Source organism: Podarcis tiliguerta, assembly GCF_965153285.1.
Source record: "Podarcis tiliguerta genome assembly, chromosome: 17".
Taxonomy (NCBI): domain Eukaryota; kingdom Metazoa; phylum Chordata; class Lepidosauria; order Squamata; family Lacertidae; genus Podarcis; species Podarcis tiliguerta.
This window is the reverse complement of record NC_139550.1, coordinates 8,684,900-8,702,064: the sequence shown is the minus strand read 5'-3', so window position 1 is coordinate 8,702,064 and position 17,165 is coordinate 8,684,900. Positions and strand designations below refer to the sequence as shown.

The 17,165-nt window shown below is 47.6% G+C and overlaps 1 protein-coding gene and 1 long non-coding RNA gene across 2 annotated transcripts; one reads left to right on the top strand and one right to left on the bottom strand.

Moving 5' to 3' along the window:
- Window positions 1-1,611: 1,611 nt before the first annotated feature.
- On the top strand, window positions 1,612-10,190 carry LOC310667766 (trypsin I-P38-like). The gene is made up of 5 exons (XM_083420696.1): window positions 1,612-1,712; window positions 2,996-3,164; window positions 4,965-5,218; window positions 7,557-7,693; window positions 9,909-10,190. The coding sequence occupies exons 1-5, from the start codon at window positions 1,673-1,675 to the stop codon at window positions 10,056-10,058; spliced, it is 750 nt and encodes a 249-aa protein (XP_083276822.1). The 5' UTR covers window positions 1,612-1,672; the 3' UTR covers window positions 10,059-10,190.
- A 567-nt stretch (window positions 10,191-10,757) lies between these two features.
- On the bottom strand, window positions 10,758-11,659 carry LOC310668183. The gene is made up of 2 exons (XR_014506648.1): window positions 11,548-11,659; window positions 10,758-11,258 (listed from the first exon to the last, which is right to left on the bottom strand). It is a non-coding gene; the product is annotated as an uncharacterized lncRNA (long non-coding RNA).
- Between the last annotated feature and the right edge of the window lie 5,506 nt (window positions 11,660-17,165).

Sequence of the window (17,165 nt, the reverse complement as noted above, 5' to 3'; positions counted from 1 at the left end):
AATGCAGAGCAAGACATCTGTTGCCTCCTCAGTGCTGGAGCGGAGTTCCGTTAAAGAAGAGGCTCACTTGAGCACCTCATTGGTGGGAGGCCCTGATTCTGAGACTGTCCAGCCAATGAGGTGAAGCAGCTGGGGACCTACAGAGAAGGAGAAGCTCATCTCTCTGCTAGGGGCATATAATCTCAAACTGATGTTAGCTGACACCTGAATGAGTTAGCGATCCTATTTTTATTATGTTTCCTGAGTTACCCATACTGCATCTCAACTTGCAGCCATTATTTGGCTCATAAGCCAAGAAAACTTTACTCTTGCACCCCCATATCTTGCTCTGTGAGCCTTATTCTGTACAAGGTGTGTTCTCCGTTTTTTTCCTCTTCTGTATGCATTCTGAGTCTACTGATGGTTTACACATACAAGTTGTTTTATGATTTGAGTATAATTCATATACTTCTTCCAATCTTCTGTAAATCTCTGGTCCCGCAGGTTTCGAATCCTTCCTGTCATTTTGTCCAATTCTGCATAGTCCATTAATTTCATCTGCCATTCTTCTTTCGTCGGAATTTCTTCTTGTTTCCATTTCTAACAATACTCTTGCCGCAGTTGTTGCATATAAAAACAATTTAACATCTTGCCTATTAATGTCCTGACCTATAATACCAAGTAAAAATGCTTCTGGTTTTTTAAAGAATGTATATTTCAATGGTGAGATGTTGACATTGGCAAGTACTTGGCCTGAGGTTGGGGTCTGAAAACCGGAGGACTGGGTCAACTAAGGGCTTCATAGCAGAAGCATAGCAGGATTCTAAGAAATACAGTTTGCAATCTGGAGCAAAATTCCGGAGTGATGCTCTGGACAAATGCCTCTTTATTCAGAGCACAACTTCAAACATATTTCTGAGGGAAATGTCCTAAGGCCAATATAAAATTAAGATCAAATCTCAATCCCGCACTATTACATATTACAGATACCTGGTGGGGAGGAATTTAAAACATCTGGACTCTCAAATAGGAGTTAAGATTAAGGAAGGTTACCATCTATATTTTGTGAATTTATGATTACATACCATCCAACATTTCTCTGATTAAAATAGGGACATCCTATTTAATAATAATAATAATAATAATAATAATAATAATAATAATAATAACAACAACAACAACAATAATAATTTTATTTATACCCCACCCATCTTACTGGGTTGCCCCAGTCACTCTGGGTGGCTTTCAACATATATAAAAACATAATAAAACATTAAACATTTAAAAAACCTTCCCTACACAGGGCTGCTTTCAGATGCCTTCTAAAGCTTGTATCATTACTTATCTCCTTGGTTCAGGGGTTTGCATAACTCCATACCCTTCAACATTTCTCCGATGAAAATAGGGACATCTTAAGGAAAAGTGGGGCATTCTGGGATCAAATCAGAAACTGAGATGGCTTCTGTAAATCTGGGACTATCCCTAGAAAAGAGGGACGCTTGGAGGGTCTGTGATTAACGTATGATTGATTCTCTTTTTCCTCACCACCTGTTGCTAATGCAAACCCAAGTATGGATTTTCTAGATTTCCCATTGTGTACTTTTCCATTGGATAAAGTCCTTGGGGTGGAGATAACCCCAGGATATAAATATACAATGCTTCCTCTTGGCTTTCCCACTGGGAAGAAAACACCATGAAATTTGTTTGGTTCATAGCCTTCTTGGGAGTGGCTGGTAAGTGTCAGGGTTTCTCATGGTTCCTGTCTGGGTAAAAAGGGGAGATGGCTCTTCCTGCTACTTTGAATATTCCTGGGACTGTTTACCTCTTTGACAAGTAGGGGTCACACCCGAAGGGAAACTGTGCCTCTGCGATGCCTGTCGCTGCCTTCCAGTCCTGACCAGCTTCAGCCAAATGGAGACAAACACACGAGGCCTGTTATTTTAGGGTTATCAGACGCCCCCGGTTTCCAGGAACAGTCCCCAGATTTGCAATTCTGTCCCCGGAATGTCCCCGGATTTGCAAATCTCTCCCCAGGAAAGGTGGCAGCGGTAGCCTCAGCAGCCCGGAGCCAGCCTGGTAGCGCAGCTGGCTCTGGCTGGCTTCAGGAGCTGCTTGCTGCCGCTGCCACTGCTGAAGGAGAACCAGGGATGTCCGGTGGTACAGATCTCCTTCCCCCTTCCCCCTTTGTTTTGACAGATCAGGGGAGGCTCAGGAGTTGCGGGTGGGCGGCCGTTGCCCAGGAGGGGCGCAAGGCGAGCGGTTTCTCTGTCAAACCAGGTGCAAAGCCCTTCAGTCAAAACAAAGGGGAGAGCGGGCAGGAGATCGGGGGAGGCTTGGGAGTCACGGGCAGGCAGCGCACCGTTGCCCAGTTTTTCAAAACCTCTGTGCATTTATATTTCACAGGGTGCGAAAGAAGGGCTTTGTACCTTTATACAATATGCATATGTGCTTGGGCCCAGGGTCTTTTGCCTCACCATCCCCAGTACTGACTCCCTGTTGCTACTCAGCTTCAAAAAAAAAAGTGTCCCCGGATTCATTGAAAAAAATCTGGTAACCATACGTTATTTTAAAGACAGATTCTTGAAGGAGGAGTAGATGGGCAAAGTGGCCAACCTTCCAATTGGAGACATTGGAGGCTCTTTGCTTAGTCCACAAGTATGTATGAAACAGGACTTGACCAGGGTAGGAAAACATCTGGGAGATATGGAAATTTTGAGTTCTCTTGCTTTCCCTTTCACCAGATGTTTCCTGGTACACTGTGCAATTAGACAACTCTTCGCCTACATGGAGATTACAGACAAGAACCTTGCCTTGCTAAATGGAAGGAAAGAATTGTGGCATGCCAGGGTTTTTTAATTAATGGTAGACAAGACGGACAGCAGGTTGAGTTTCTGCTATGCTTGATCATTTGCACAGTAGAGCCATGGAACATAGACCTCATGAAGCCCAATCTGTAGGCTGGTGTGTCTCCCAGGACCCCAAATACTGAATTTGATGTTCTTTATTCCTCCCCCAGTTGCCTTCCCCATCAATGATGATGATGATGATGATAAAATCGTGGGAGGCTACACCTGCCAGTCACATTCTGTTCCCTACCAAGTTTCCCTGAATTCCGGATACCACTTCTGTGGTGGTTCGCTCATCAACAACCAGTGGGTTGTTTCGGCTGCTCACTGCTATAAGTCGTAAGTTTAAAAAACAAACATGCTGCTCCTTTCAGCGGTATTGCTCTGGTTTTTTATTTACAGTGGTACCTCAGGTTACAGATGCTTCAGGTTACAAACTTTGCTAACCAGGAAGTGGGTTGCTAACCAGGTTAAGAACTTTGCCCCAGGATAAGAATGGAAATCGCGCACCAGTGGCACAGTGGCAGCAGGAGGCCCCATTAGCGAAAGCATACCTCAGGTTAAGAACCGTTTCAGGTTAAGAACGGACCTCTGGAATGAATTAAGTTCTTAACCCGAGGTACCACTGTATTTATTTTGGTATTCCTTTTGCGAGCAGTAGTAGACACTGCCCCCTGCAGTTGACACTGGAAATAATAATAACCACTGGAACATTGAACCTGTATGAGGGTGCATGGGATGTCGGAGGAGGGGTAGTACCTCTGGTGGGGGACACATTGTGCTTCTTCTGGGGTAGTTAGTCTACCTTTGGTTCCTACCCTGCACCCAGCTCTCACCTGTGGCCCCTAGAAGCTGTCAGCATGTGGCAGCAGCCACACCCAGGGAACGGCATCAGCTGGCCAGCTAAACCAGGTGAGGGTAGCCACTGGGTTTCAAACCCTTGGTGAGTTTGGGACCTCCCTGCTTGTGATGACAGGCTCTGGTGGATTGAGCAGATGAGGCCACCAGCGGGTCCAATGGTCAAGAAGGCTGTTTCTGCACGCGCTGTAGAGGGAAGTGAGGGGCAGATGGGGCTCATCAACCTGAGAAGGTAGCCCATCTAGGAGAAGGAAACCTCTGATCCAAAACCTCTGCTGCCTTCTGGGGTGGTTTCAGGAGAAGAAAGGGCTGAGGAGTAAACCTACACAAATCCAGAGTGGAGTCCCTGCGCCAGTTAGATGGTGCCTTGTACGCTTCCTTCTGGCAACTCCTAGAGGCCAAGGTGTATTTGGTTCCCCAATAAAATGTTTGACTGCCCCACCCTAAGTTGATGGGCATTGCCATTCAAATGATGTACATGCACCTCGTCTTGTGATCAATTATATGAGGAGGGGCTTACCTGCTCCTCCCCAATATTTTATTCAAGTTGGCACCCCGTCTGCTGCCAAGCTGGTGCCAAACGTATTCTTCTGCTTTCCTTTGGACCACATCAGAGAGGCCAAGAGGTGGGTCTTGTCATCTGGGCAGCCCAGGACCTCCATATACACTGCCCAGGATTGTAGTCTGGGGAGGTCACTTCGGTGCTCCTAACCCAGTGGTTTCACCTCCAGAGGCACACACTGCATTGTCTCTCGAGACAGACAGATGCCAACAACTCAGCCTGCACTGAAGCAGGAACCACATAGCTCAGTAGAAGAGCATCTGTTTGCGTGCAGATGTTTCCAGGTTCAATCCTTGGCATCTCCAGGTAGAGTTGGGGGTAAAGAGTTCCTACCTCAAACTTGGAGCACCATTGCTAGTCAGTGTAGACCAGGGTTTCCCCAAACTTGGGACTCCAGCCGCTCTTGAACTACAGTTCCCATCATCCCTGACCACTGGTCCTGCTAGCTAGGGATGATGGGAGCTGTAGCCCCAAAACAGCTGGAGACCCATGTTTGGAAAAGCCTGGTGTAGACCATTCTGAGCTAGATGGACCAGATGGCCTGAGTATTTTGGGACTAGAAGCTAACTTGCAGCCAATCCCACATTTGTCAGGATTCAAGTCACTTTGGAGAATGGTGTGCTCCAGAGAAAAGGAGCAATGTCAGTGGTTCTGGGGTTGTGTGGGGTGTTGAAACAGGAATGTGGATGATCAAGATGTTCTTCTTTGTCTGAAACCAGACGTATCCAGGTGAGACTTGGGGAACATAGTTTGACCTTAAATGATGGCAGTGAGCAGTACATTAATTCAGCCAAAGTCATCCGTCACCCAAGATACAACGCCAACACACTGGACAATGACATCATGCTCATCAAGCTGTCCACCCAGGCAACCCTCAACACCCGGGTCAGATCGGTCAGCCTGCCCACCAGCTGCGTGACCACCGGGACACAGTGCCTCATTTCCGGCTGGGGCAACACCCGCAGCAGTGGCAGTGAGTCCTCCTTTGTGTTCTTTTGTGATGCAGGTGCAAGGGCAAGAATGCTGAGTACAAACAGGGGGTGGGGGTGGGCTAGAGAGCAACATGTTAGCCACCCAACCATGTTCTTTCATCTCCTTCTGCTGCCTTAAAAAAAAGATCTAGTTGCTTTTAACGTGCCCTTTAAAGTTAAGACTAAGATTGCCATTGTAACTTACTCTCTAAAAGCAATACCCAGATTGCATGGGCATAACCAGGATTGAATTATGGTGCTGGAGGAGACTCTTGAGAGTCCCATGGACTGCAAGAAGATCAAACCTCTCGATTCTTAAGGAAAATCAGCCCTGAGTGCTCACTGGAAGGACAGATCCTGAAGCTGAGGCTCCAATACTTTGGCCACCTCATGAGAAGAGAAGACTCCCTGGAAAAGACCCTGATGCTGGGAAAGATGGAGGGCACAAGGAGAAGGGGACGACAGAGGACAAGATGGTGGGACAGTGTTCTCAAAGCTACCAGCATGAGTCTGACCAAACTGCGGGAGGCAGTGGAAGACAGGAGTGCCTGGCGTGCTCTGGTCCAGGGGGTCACGAAGAGTCAGACACGACTAAACGACTAAACAACAAAAAACAACCAGGATTTATGTTAGGGAGGGAAGAACCCCAGTTAGTTAAGTATTTTTATTGATTAACTTTCATGGGTGGGCAGCTGCCCCCTTGTTCCCCATATGGGATATGCCCAGGCAGGGCTGTCCCAAGTACTTTTGCAGAATGAGACAGGCAGGTTGCTCACCCCAGTAGCAGAGCGTGTCTTCATGGAGCCTGGGGCAGGTGGGTGTGTGCGCCCGGGGCAGGGCATGGCAGCTCACCCCTCAATGCTGATGTGATGGCAGCATGAGGACACAACAGCTAGGTGCCCTTTGACCCCAGCCTTGCCCTCACTCTGTGAGGCTGGGATCAAAGGGCGCATGCCTGCTGTGTCCTCCCCATGCCGCCCTGCCAGTGCCCCCCAGAAAAAGTGCGCCCAGGGCCATCGCACCGGCAGCCCCCCCCCCCGACTCCACACCCCTGGCTTATCCTGCTCTCCACTCCATTCCATGTGTATAAGCCAGGCAGACTGGCAGCTGTATCTTATTTCAACACTGACCATGTTCTCTTATCACGAGGGCAGTCTCCTTTAGCAGGATGTGGACCAGGAGAATCCCTCCTCATTGCTTCACTTCCCCAAATCACCCCCCAGCCCTGTGCCCCAAATACTATCTATAATCTATAGTTACAGAGGAAAGAAAATCATGAAAGGAAGTTTTCCCCGTTTTCAAAATCATTTTATGCCGCCTTTCCAAAGTCGAAACCATGCTCAAGACTGCTTACAACATATGAAAAATTACAGGGCGAAAGTAGTCATAAACAATATCAAAAAGTCTTCTTCTTCTTTGGTGATCACTCGTAGTCGAGTAAGATTGCCTTCGATAGACACGGTTTGAACAGTGGGTTTGTAAGTGACTGTGAAGGGCAATTCTGGATCCACACATTCTTCCGCAGTGGGGACATTGGTTTCCGGGCAGGAGTTGATCATGGTGTGGATTTGCCAAGCGTGCCTTCCTCTTAGCACATTTCTCCTTTTTGTCCTGAGTTCGAGTGTCTTCAAAGCCCATGACACCTTTGGTAAAGGCTGTTCTCCAATTGGAGCGCTCCCAGCCCAGTGTTTACCAGTTGTCATTTTTTTAGATTTGCCTTGAGAGAGTCTTTAAACCTCTTTTGTTGACCACCAGCATTATGCTTACCATTTTAAAGTTCGGAATAGAGTAGTTACTTTGGAAGACAACAATCAGGCATCCGCACAACATGACCAGTCCAACAAAGTTGATGCTGAAGAATCATTGCTTCAACACTGGTGATCTTTGCTTCTTCCAATGCAATACTTTCCACGTAAATCATAATAATGAATAAAGGTAAAGGGACCCCTGACCATTAGGTCCAGTCGTGACTGACTCTGGGGCTGTGGCGCTCATCTCGCTTTATTGGCCGAGGGAGCCGGCGTACAGCTTCCAGGTCAATGTGGCCAGCATGACTAAGCCGCTTCTGGCGAACCAGAGCAGCGCACGGAAACTCTGTTTACCTTCCCGCCAGAGCGGTACCTATTTATCTACTTGCACTTTGACGTGCTTTCGAACTGCTAGGTTGGCTGGAGCAGGGACTGAGCAACAGGAGCTCACCCCGTCGCGGGGATTTGAACCGTCGACCTTCTGATCAGCAAGCCCTAGGCTCTGTGGTTTAACCCACAGCGCCACCCACGTCCCTCTATCATAATAATGAATACAACATTCTTATTTTCTTTTCTCCTATGCTTCCTGCAGCCAGCTACCCTGACCTCCTGCAGTGCCTGAATGCTCCCGTGCTTTCCTCTAGCCAGTGCACCAAAGCTTATCCGGGGCAAATCACGCAAAACATGATGTGTGTGGGATTTCTGGAGGGCGGCAAAGACTCCTGCCAGGTAAATCTTCTCTCTTTCCATAGGCATTACAGTGTCGTGGCATAGAGGCCTCTCGGCAGATGATACAGATGTTCATTTGGTAGTCAATGATTCAGGAAGGGCAACCCAGCCAGATGGGTGTGGTATAAATAATAAAATTATTATTATTATGTCCGCTGAGCAAGGACTAGCGGGATAATAGCAAGAGAGGGAGGATTTCTTTGGGATCAGGCGGTTCAGAGGGACAGGAGGAATTTTCCCGTTAGGCAGAGTAACCCCCCCAGTCTCTAGTTGCCTATTGCTACCATGGAGGTTTAGGGATGGGGAGAAACCCAATTCAGTTTGCATTTAAATGAGTACCTACCACAGCCGTCCATCAAAGTTTGCACTTCTCCAAATTTGCATTGCATTTCTGCAGCCAAGGAATACATATCTGTAAATCTGTATACGAGGGGAAAGTGTGCATTTTTTAAAATGTGTATATTAGTGAAAATTAAAAAGCACTATATTTGGAGAAATTGCCTTGCAAAAAATGTGTAACGTATAATAGGCAAAATGTGTATGGGAGGGGATATTGGTGTTATTTTCAGGCCCTGCAAACTCTTTTATCAGATTCCCCCCCCCCCCAACTTTTTACCAGGATGGTGAGAATTTTATTACAAACAGCCCCAAAAAGATTTTATACATACAACATCCTCTGTTAATAGTGCAAATCACCTGATGACTGGTGGGTTCTCCTTATTTGTCCCAGAGAACTGGGAGAAAGAGTCTTTTATACTTGCATAACTAGTACCTGAAGATAGTTTTGAGATTTGCTTTAGCGTTAATCCCTCCTCTTGTTCAGCCGGGATTAATGCTTCTGTTATTGGTCTGTTTGCAAAAGACAACTCAACAGTTGAGCAGACTAAGTTTAAGTCTACTTTCTGCTCTTCATTATGACTGTAGAGAGACCCTATAAGTTCAGTATTAGTTTTGGGGGGCCTGCTGTTTATTTGGCAATTCTGCTGCTTTGAAATCCTGTAAAACTTACAGTGGGATGAAAGGCCTTGGAAATTGTTATGTACTGAAGTTCTCATCCTGGGCCAGCAGGGGGATACTGTAGATAGTTTTCACTCAGGTCCACATATGCAAATAAGGGATTGAAAGTGACGTTCAGTGATTGGATAGTGACAGAAAATGGTTACTGTTGAGTTCTAGTGGAGCTCTATATAAGCAGGCTGGCTGAACCCTTCAGTTCTGTTCTGACCTGTGAATAAACAAGAGCTGTTTGAAGAATCGCTGTGTCGTCTGATATGTTCACCTACAACTTAACAGAAATCATGGCTGTTTCAGCTTATTGGTTGGAAGAAAATGCCACCCTGTTCATTTATTTAACAACATTTATATACCGCTTGAATGTTGGGTGGGAGAGGGAACTCAAAAAGTGAATAGACCACTTTGCCTTATGGTGAATAGCTTGTCAGTGCAAGCATTCACTCTCTGCCCCTGTTCTGGGGGCTTTCCCAACCCCTCCATTTGGGGTGGGTGTGGGGAGGAGGAGGATGGGAAAGCCCCATTGCACAAACAGAAGCTCTTGTGCAGGGCTTGCATCGACAGAAAAAAACCTTACTCGGTTTTGAGTTGCTTTAACTGCCGTAGCTCCCCTGCCTCCCCATAATCCTTGGGATTATCATTTTGGGGAGGTGCTGAGCAGTTTCCCTCAGAAATCCCACCCCAACTCCACAGTTATCAGGCTTCGGTGGTACTATCCAAGAGACTGATGCCTGTGTGCAGTGGCATAGTGTGGGGGGTGCAGGGGGGGCCGGCCGCACTGGGCGCAACATCGGGGGGGCGCTCGCACTCGCAGCTCTCTGCCCCTACCTGGCTCACTCACTCTCTCTCACTGCAGTGCTGGCTATGCGAATCCGATCCGAGCTGCCGGGTCGCCGCCCACTGTGGAGGGGAGGGTGCCAGGCTTGCGGTGCAGTGCGGAGAGAGAGCGAGGGACTATCTGGGGGAGGGACAGTGCAGTGGGGGGAGGCGCAAATTACTTGCCTTGCCCCGGGTGCTGACAACCCACGCTACACCACTGCCTGTGTGGCAGGAATTAGACAAAAAGGATCTCAATGACAGTTAGTCTATAGTTTTGCAGGGGCACATTCTATGAACTGTTGCAAGGTATTGGAGTAACACAAGTCATATTCCGTCTCTCACTTCTACCGCTTACTGACTAGATTTTCCTTGTGTTCTTTCACAGGGAGACTCTGGTGGCCCCGTGGTCTGCAACGGGCAGCTCCAGGGAATTGTCTCCTGGGGCATCGGATGTGCTCAGAAAGGCTACCCTGGAGTCTACACCAAAGTTTGCAACTACGTCTCGTGGATTGATAGCACTATGAGATCCAACTGATCAACATCCAACATATTTTGAGAAGATTCACTCTCCTCTCTTTGCACGCACCAAGAGGACATCCCAGTGAATCGAAATGTATGGATTCAATACTCAAAAAAATAAAACAGTGGTGAAGTTCTCTAATGCAAAGGAAGATCTTGGAATTGTCACTTTGCGCTCTCATTCACCTGAAATAAATACAGTGGTACCTCTGGTTGCGAACGGGATCCGCTCTGGAGGCCCGTTCACAACATGAATAGAGCACAACCCGCAGCGGCACGTCTGCACACGTGCAGGTTGCGATTCGTCGCTTCTGCACATGCGTGTGACATCATTTTGCACTTCTGCGCATGCGCAAACGGTGAAACCCGGAAGTAACCCTTTCCGGTACTTCCGGGTCGCCGTGGGATGTAACCTGAAAGAATGTAACATGAAGCAAACATAACATGAGGTATGACTGTACCTTTGCCACTGGAGAGAAGCACAAGCCTTCTGCCAGGCTTTATTTATTTAAACTTTTACTTCTGCCTCTCCAGTGGAAGCCTCCACTGCATCTCAGTCCCTTCTGTGAACAGAAGGAGCCCTTCCATTTGCAGAAAAGACCTTAAGGAATCAACCCCTTTCACATACATATATTGCATTGAATGCTTTACATGGTTTTCACACAGTTCCTGTGTGTGTGTGTGTGTGTGTGAGAGAGAGAGAGAGAGAGAGAGAGAGAGAGAGAGAGAGGCTGATCCAGGAGAACTTCCCAGTCAGTTATGTCTCATGTTAATTAGTAGAACATGGATGGCACTTGGATTTTTCCTCCTCAGGCAGCAAAATATCTTGGGTCATATCTGTGCAGCAACAATTATCATGTACATTCCCCAGTGAAGGGGTTTGTGACTGGTTTCCTGTGCAGCCTCTTCACTGTGTGATCTTGCTTAGCGCAGAAGTAGGTGCCCGTGTCTCTCGGCTTTGCTTCTTTCAAGATCAGATCCAAGCTGAAATCTTGCATTCCAGGGCTCTCAAAGAAGTCTTGAAATTCCCTCTCAATAGGAAACCAGTCTCCAGCACCTTCTCTCGAATAAATCACTAGCTGGAGCCGTGCATCTTTCCTCCTTTCTTGCTTATACCAGTACATGTAGTTAAAGAGGGTTATCGGTTGGGAGCATTTCAGAATGACTCGCTCATTTCCCCTGACAATCATATCTGCAGACTGGTCTACAGCCCTGCCTTATAAGAAAAAGAAAGGAATGCAGGTAAAATAAATTACCGTAAGAGTTGAATCAGATGGCTTGCAATTCAAGAGAGACGTTGCAACTTCAAAAAGAGTATGTGTCGACCTGATTAACCCCAGATAATCAAGATTAGCCTATATAAGCATCTTGGTTTGACAGTACCATTAAAAATTATTGATATAAGCAAAAAATAATAGTGAATTCTGGGGTTAAAAATGCATCCCAGGTTAGAATAGTTTAAAGACCACGGAGTTTAGAGATGGTGGTAATAATAAGTTGCTTACCTGACGGGAACAGTAAAGTGAGCAGCAAATGGAAGCTTATTGACAGAAAGGAACCTCTCAGCAGACATTTGCCCAACCAAACCAACTCCAGGCACAACAACATCGTTGGTGCTCTTCAAGCAGCTAATGCAATGAAGCGCAGATTGGAGAACAGGATGTGTTGTCAGGAAAGGAGTGGAAATAAAAGAGAAACCACTCAAAGGGGGGGGGCTAGAAGCAGAGTCAGCTGGGGAGGGAACCGTTCAGGGGGGATAATAATACGCATTTAAATGGCAATCTGGTTTCGCTGAAATTTCTTTCAGTAGTTCGCAAATCTCAAAAAGAGAAACAAAAGAAGTTCCTGCTGGATGAGGCCAATAGCCCATAAATGCTTGCATCCTGTTGTTACAGCAGTTAACCAGGTGACTGAGCACATGGGCATAGCATTACCATTCATGCCATAAAGAAACATGTGGCAGGAAGAGGTGCCAACATGTGAGTGAGATGGCAGACGCTGATATTTAGGCCTGGGCAATGTATCATTCCATTGCCCCAGACTAGTACGAGGAACAGACCATGATGGCGAATTCACCTTGCTGGAAGAGGGACTCGGGAGCAGTGGTGGTTTCACCTGCGATATACTGCCAGGTGAAGCTGCCATTATGGTCTGGCCCTCATACCACACGAACTGGAGGTTGGTGGGGTCTTGATCACAAGGCATCTGACCCTCACGGGAAATAATTAGCATCACATGTCATACCCAGCAGGCATGTAAGAGGACGACCCGGCCTGCCCAGGCCATAGGCCTGCCCATATTCAGCAATATCAAGTCATCATGCCCAGGTATTGTTAAGTTGTGGGTGAACATATCAGACGACACAGCGATTCTTCAAATAGCTCTTGTTTATTCAGAGGCCAGAACAGAACTGAACTGAAGAGCTCAGTCAGCCTGCTTATATAGAGCTCCAGTACGATGTTACCGTAGCAACTTTCTAAAACTATCCAATCACTGAACGTCACTTTCAATCCTTCATTTGCATAACTATCTACAGTATCCCCCTGCTGGCCCAGGGTGAGAACTTCAGTACATAACAGGCATATTCAGCAATATCAAGTTACAGTATAGGAAAACTGGTGCTATTAACAGTAATCTTTCTAGTTGGTTAATTGGTTCGGCAACTTTCATGCACATGATGTGATGCTAATTATTTCCTGTGAGAGTTAAATGATAACCAATCAGAGGCAGCTACAGGAGAGCTATGAGATTAAGGTGAGGTTCAGATGCCTTGTCAATCCCAGCAGGTATATAAGAGGACGACCCGGTCTGCCCAGGCCATAGGCCTGCCCAACTTGTTTCTCAGTTGATCAAGTCCCCTGCCTCCAAATTGTGTGAGCTTCAGTCGCCTCTGCCAGGGGGATGGGGGTTCCTTGTCTCTCCTGGAAGAAAGAGATAGCCCGGCCCGGCAAAGAAGGAGGCGGCAACATCAAATGGCCCCCCGCCTTATTACCAAAAGAAAGCACAAACCCTGCATAAGTCTCACACACTGAAGTGCAGGTGGGATCCCATGAGGCAAGACACAGTGATAACAGCAAGAACCTTTATTGAACTACATAACTGGATAACAGGGGCAAAGCAGCTGCTTATATACATTTCTGAAGGCCTGAGCCACTCCCACTCCCAACGTGATTGGCTGTCTAAACTTTGACGCTGCGAATCAAGACTCAGAGTTTAAGGGCCAATGGCAGAGGCCCAAATCCTGAATTGTTCTGTGATTGGATATCATGTATCGAATCAGAACACAGGAGTGCAGAATCTGTAGTCCAGACTCAAGCTCAGGCAAACACAGACCACTGAATACATAAGATGCACTGCTACCCCTTCCCCCCCCCCTATCACTTGGTATCATCAAACCTCCTCCCCCCCCTCTGTTTGCAGGGAGCTCAGCCCACATAACATAACAACAAAACAAAACATAATTACACAAACCTCCCACAGCACTGAGAGACCCCTGCTGGTGTCTGGATCAGTCTTCCTCCACCCTGGTGCACTCAAGAGATTTTGGACTACAATTCCTATAATAAAATCATAGAATGGAAGAGACCACAAGGTCATCTTGTTCAATTCCCTGCAAGGCAGGAATCTTTTACCCAGCATGGGGCTCAAACCCACAACCCTGAGGTTAAGAGTCTCATGTTCTACCAACTGAGCTATCTAAAGTGCCATCGGCCATGCTAGCCAAAGTTGATGGGAGTTGTAATCCTGCGAAACATGGACGCTACCAGGCTGACAAGGCAGGTTCTGAGCAAGAGGCGTCTGCCCCCAGAAGCTTCATTTCTCCATTTGTCCTCCTTGTTCTTCCCCCCTCAGTTTGTATCAACCTAAGGCAAATTGCAATAAGTTTTTAATTTAGGGTTTCCTGGCTGGTAATTTTCCCTTCAGCTGCAAACCCACCTGCAACCAAGAGAGAAACAGCCACACACCACGTGATCTCGACCTTCGTCTCTCTGAGGGTTTGCTGTTTCTAAGCAATCTTCAGTCTTTTCTCAGAGGCCAGGATTTCCTCTCCTTGCAGAAATAGGAAGGCTCCAGAGCTTCCCCTTCGGGATCGAAGGCTCCTCTGCATAGCCGTTTCAAAAGGTGCCACACATTTTAAAACTGATTTACTGCATTTCATAAAATTTATAGCACCGCCTGGTTATGTAAAAAGAAAAGAAAAACCCCACTCAAAGTGGCTTACAAAAAATGCATTAAAAACTCAAACCCCCATTAATGGGATATATTGAAAACACAGACACAGAGCCCTTTTTAAGCTGACCCAGAGATGGTTACTCCAAAAGATCAACGTGGAAGCATCTGCTTGTTGTGGAAGTCATTCTTCAACCATGGATTTGCATGGAAAAATAAAAACCTTTGCTGTAGCTTCAAATGTGCTTTGGGTGTGGTGTCTGTGTGGAGTTGCAAAGCAGCCGCCGGCAGGTGAGATGCTTTATAAGCATTATTTATTAATTATTTATTAAGTTTCATTTAAAACTTGTAAGTTGCTTTGAGTAACCTTTCCCTACATCATAAAGGTAAAGGGAAAGGGACCCCTGACCATTAGGTCCAGTCACGGATGACTCTGGGGTTGCGGCACTCATTGGCTTTACTGGCCGAGGGAGCCGGCGTACAGCTTCCGGGTCATGTGGCCAGCATGACTAAGCCGCTTCTGGCGAACCAGAGCAGCTCCCGCCGGAGCGGTACCTATTTATCTACTTGCACTTTGAGGTGCTTTCGAACTGCTGGGTTGGCAGGAGCAGGGACCGAGCAACGGGAGCTCACCCCGTCGCGGGGATTCGAACCGCCGACCTTCTGATCGGCAAGTCCTAGGCTCTGTGGTTTAACCCACAGCGCCACCCACGTCCCTTTCCCACCATCATAGCACTCCACAAATAAAAGCAATAAACCTTTGAAGAATTGCAAGGGCGAATGCAGCTGGGAGAGGAGCAAAACTGACCACAGTAGCACTGTGGGGGTGGGCATGATGTTCTTCGCAGGCTCTTTTTGCAGTTAGAACTGCCCATCTGCATATGGGGTCCTCTGTAGATGGCAGCAGCAGACCTTACGGGGCCTTGTAGCAGTGGTGGCAGTGGGCCTAGCAATGGTGGCAGGGCCTTGCAGAAGTGGTAGGCCTTACTTGGCATCGCAGCGGCAGCAGACTTTGCAGCAGCGGCCTCATCACAGCTATGGCAGAGGAAGTAGAGAGAGATCCTAGCTGCCGGCAAAAGTCAGGCAGCGGGGGGTGAGGAGATGCCAGTGGTGACGATGGGCTGAAGTGGCTTGAGCGGGGCAGCAGGCAGGTTGTGTAGGGGGTGACAGGTGGGGTGCCCTGGATTTAGGTCAGAATAGAGTTTCTCAAACTTGGGTCTGTAACCCTCTGCCAAGAAGTAGTACTATAGTCATAGCTGTCAAGCGTCCCTTATTTGGCGGGACAGTCCCTTATCCCAGCGCTGTGTCCCGCTGCTGTTCCTTATTGATGATGTCCCTTAAATTTCCCGGGTTTCAAAGGAAGCAGCTCCTCTCCCTCCCTCCCTGCCGGCCAGGGAGGAGGGAGGCTCCAACTGTGTTGCTTGGCTGTGTTGCTCACCCAATAAGGAGTCTAAGAACGACTAGGGGGTGGAGCTTGCATGCTTTTTGCCGATCAAATCGGCCACATTGCCTGGGGACTCGCCTTTGCTCAGCACTTCCCAGCGGAGAGGTGACGGTGGTTTTCCTTGCTGCATCCCCTTTGCCGGGTTGCTGCGCCATGGGAACCACCACTTGAGGCTTCGTTTGGCTGTTGGTTGACTAAAATCCATTATTTTGGCTGCTGATCCCTTATTTTCAAGGCTGCTGGTCCCTTATTTTCAAATCTGTAAGTTGACATCTATGTATAGTTTTAATGAGTGTATCACTTCTTTCTTTTTTGACAGCAGGACAGAGGGAGTGCAACTCTGCTTCTCAATCTCTCTGCAGCTTTGGATACTCTAGACTAGTCTTTGTTAAACTTGGGTCTCCCGTTGTTGTTTTTTCAGACTATAAATCCCATCATCCTTGACCACCGGTCTTGCCAGCTAGGGATGATGGGAGTTGTAGTCCAAAAACAGCTAGACACCCAAGTTTGGGAAGCCCTGGGTTAGACGTTGGAGGGTATGCTTTCCTGCACGTTTCCTTGTGCACTGGTAGAAACAATGGGTGTTCACCAGTATGCAGATGATACCCAGCTCTACCTCTCCTTCAAACTGGAACCAGTGAAGGCAGTGAAGGTCCTGTGTGAATATCTGGAGGTAGTTGGAGGATGGATGGCAGCTAACAGATTGAGGTTGAATCCTGACAGAAGTACTGTTTTGGGGGGACAGGGGGTGGGCAGGTGTGGGGGACTCCCTGGTCCTGAATGGGATAAGTATGCCCCTGAAGGACCAGATGCACAGCTTGGGAATCGTTTTGGACTCACAGCTGTCCATGGAAGCACAGGTCAATTCTGTGTCCAGGGCAGCTGTCTACCAGCTCCATCTGGTATGCAGGCTGAGACCCTATCTGCCTGCGGACTGTCTCGCCAGAGTGGTGCATCTCCCACTTGGATTACTGCAATGCACTCTACATGGGGCTACCTTTGAAGGTGACCCAGAAACTACAACAAATCCAGAATGCAGCAGCTAGACTGATGACCGGGAGTGGCCACCGGAACCAAACAACACTGGTCCTAAAAGATCTTCAATGGCTCCCAGTGCATTCCGAGCACAATTCAAAGTGTTGCTGTTGACCTTTAAAATCCCAAATGGCCTCAGCCCAGTATACCTGAAGGAGCGTCTCCACCTCCATCGTTCTGCACAGACACTGAGGTCCACCTCCGAGGGCCTTCTGGCTGTTCCCTCACTGCAAGAAGTGAAGTTACAGGGAATCAGGCAGAGGGCCTTCTTGGTAGTGGCACCCGCCCTGTGGAACGCCCTCCCATCAGATGTCAAGGAAATAAACAACTATACAACTTTTAGAAGACATCTTAAGGCAGCCCTGCTTAGGGAAGTTTTTAATGTTTGATTATTTATTATGTTTAATATATTCTGTAAGCCGACCACAGTGGCTGGGGAAACCCAGCCAGGTCAACAGGGCATAAATAATAAAA

Coding starts and splice junctions, on each gene's coding strand:
- LOC310667766 (XM_083420696.1), top strand. CDS start 1,673: ATGAAATTTGTTTGGTTCATAGCCTTCTTGGGAGTGGCTG. Junction 3,165..4,964: donor GCTGCTCACTGCTATAAGTC/GTAAGTTTAAAA, acceptor GTCTGAAACCAG/ACGTATCCAGGTGAGACTTG. Junction 5,219..7,556: donor CAACACCCGCAGCAGTGGCA/GTGAGTCCTCCT, acceptor TGCTTCCTGCAG/CCAGCTACCCTGACCTCCTG.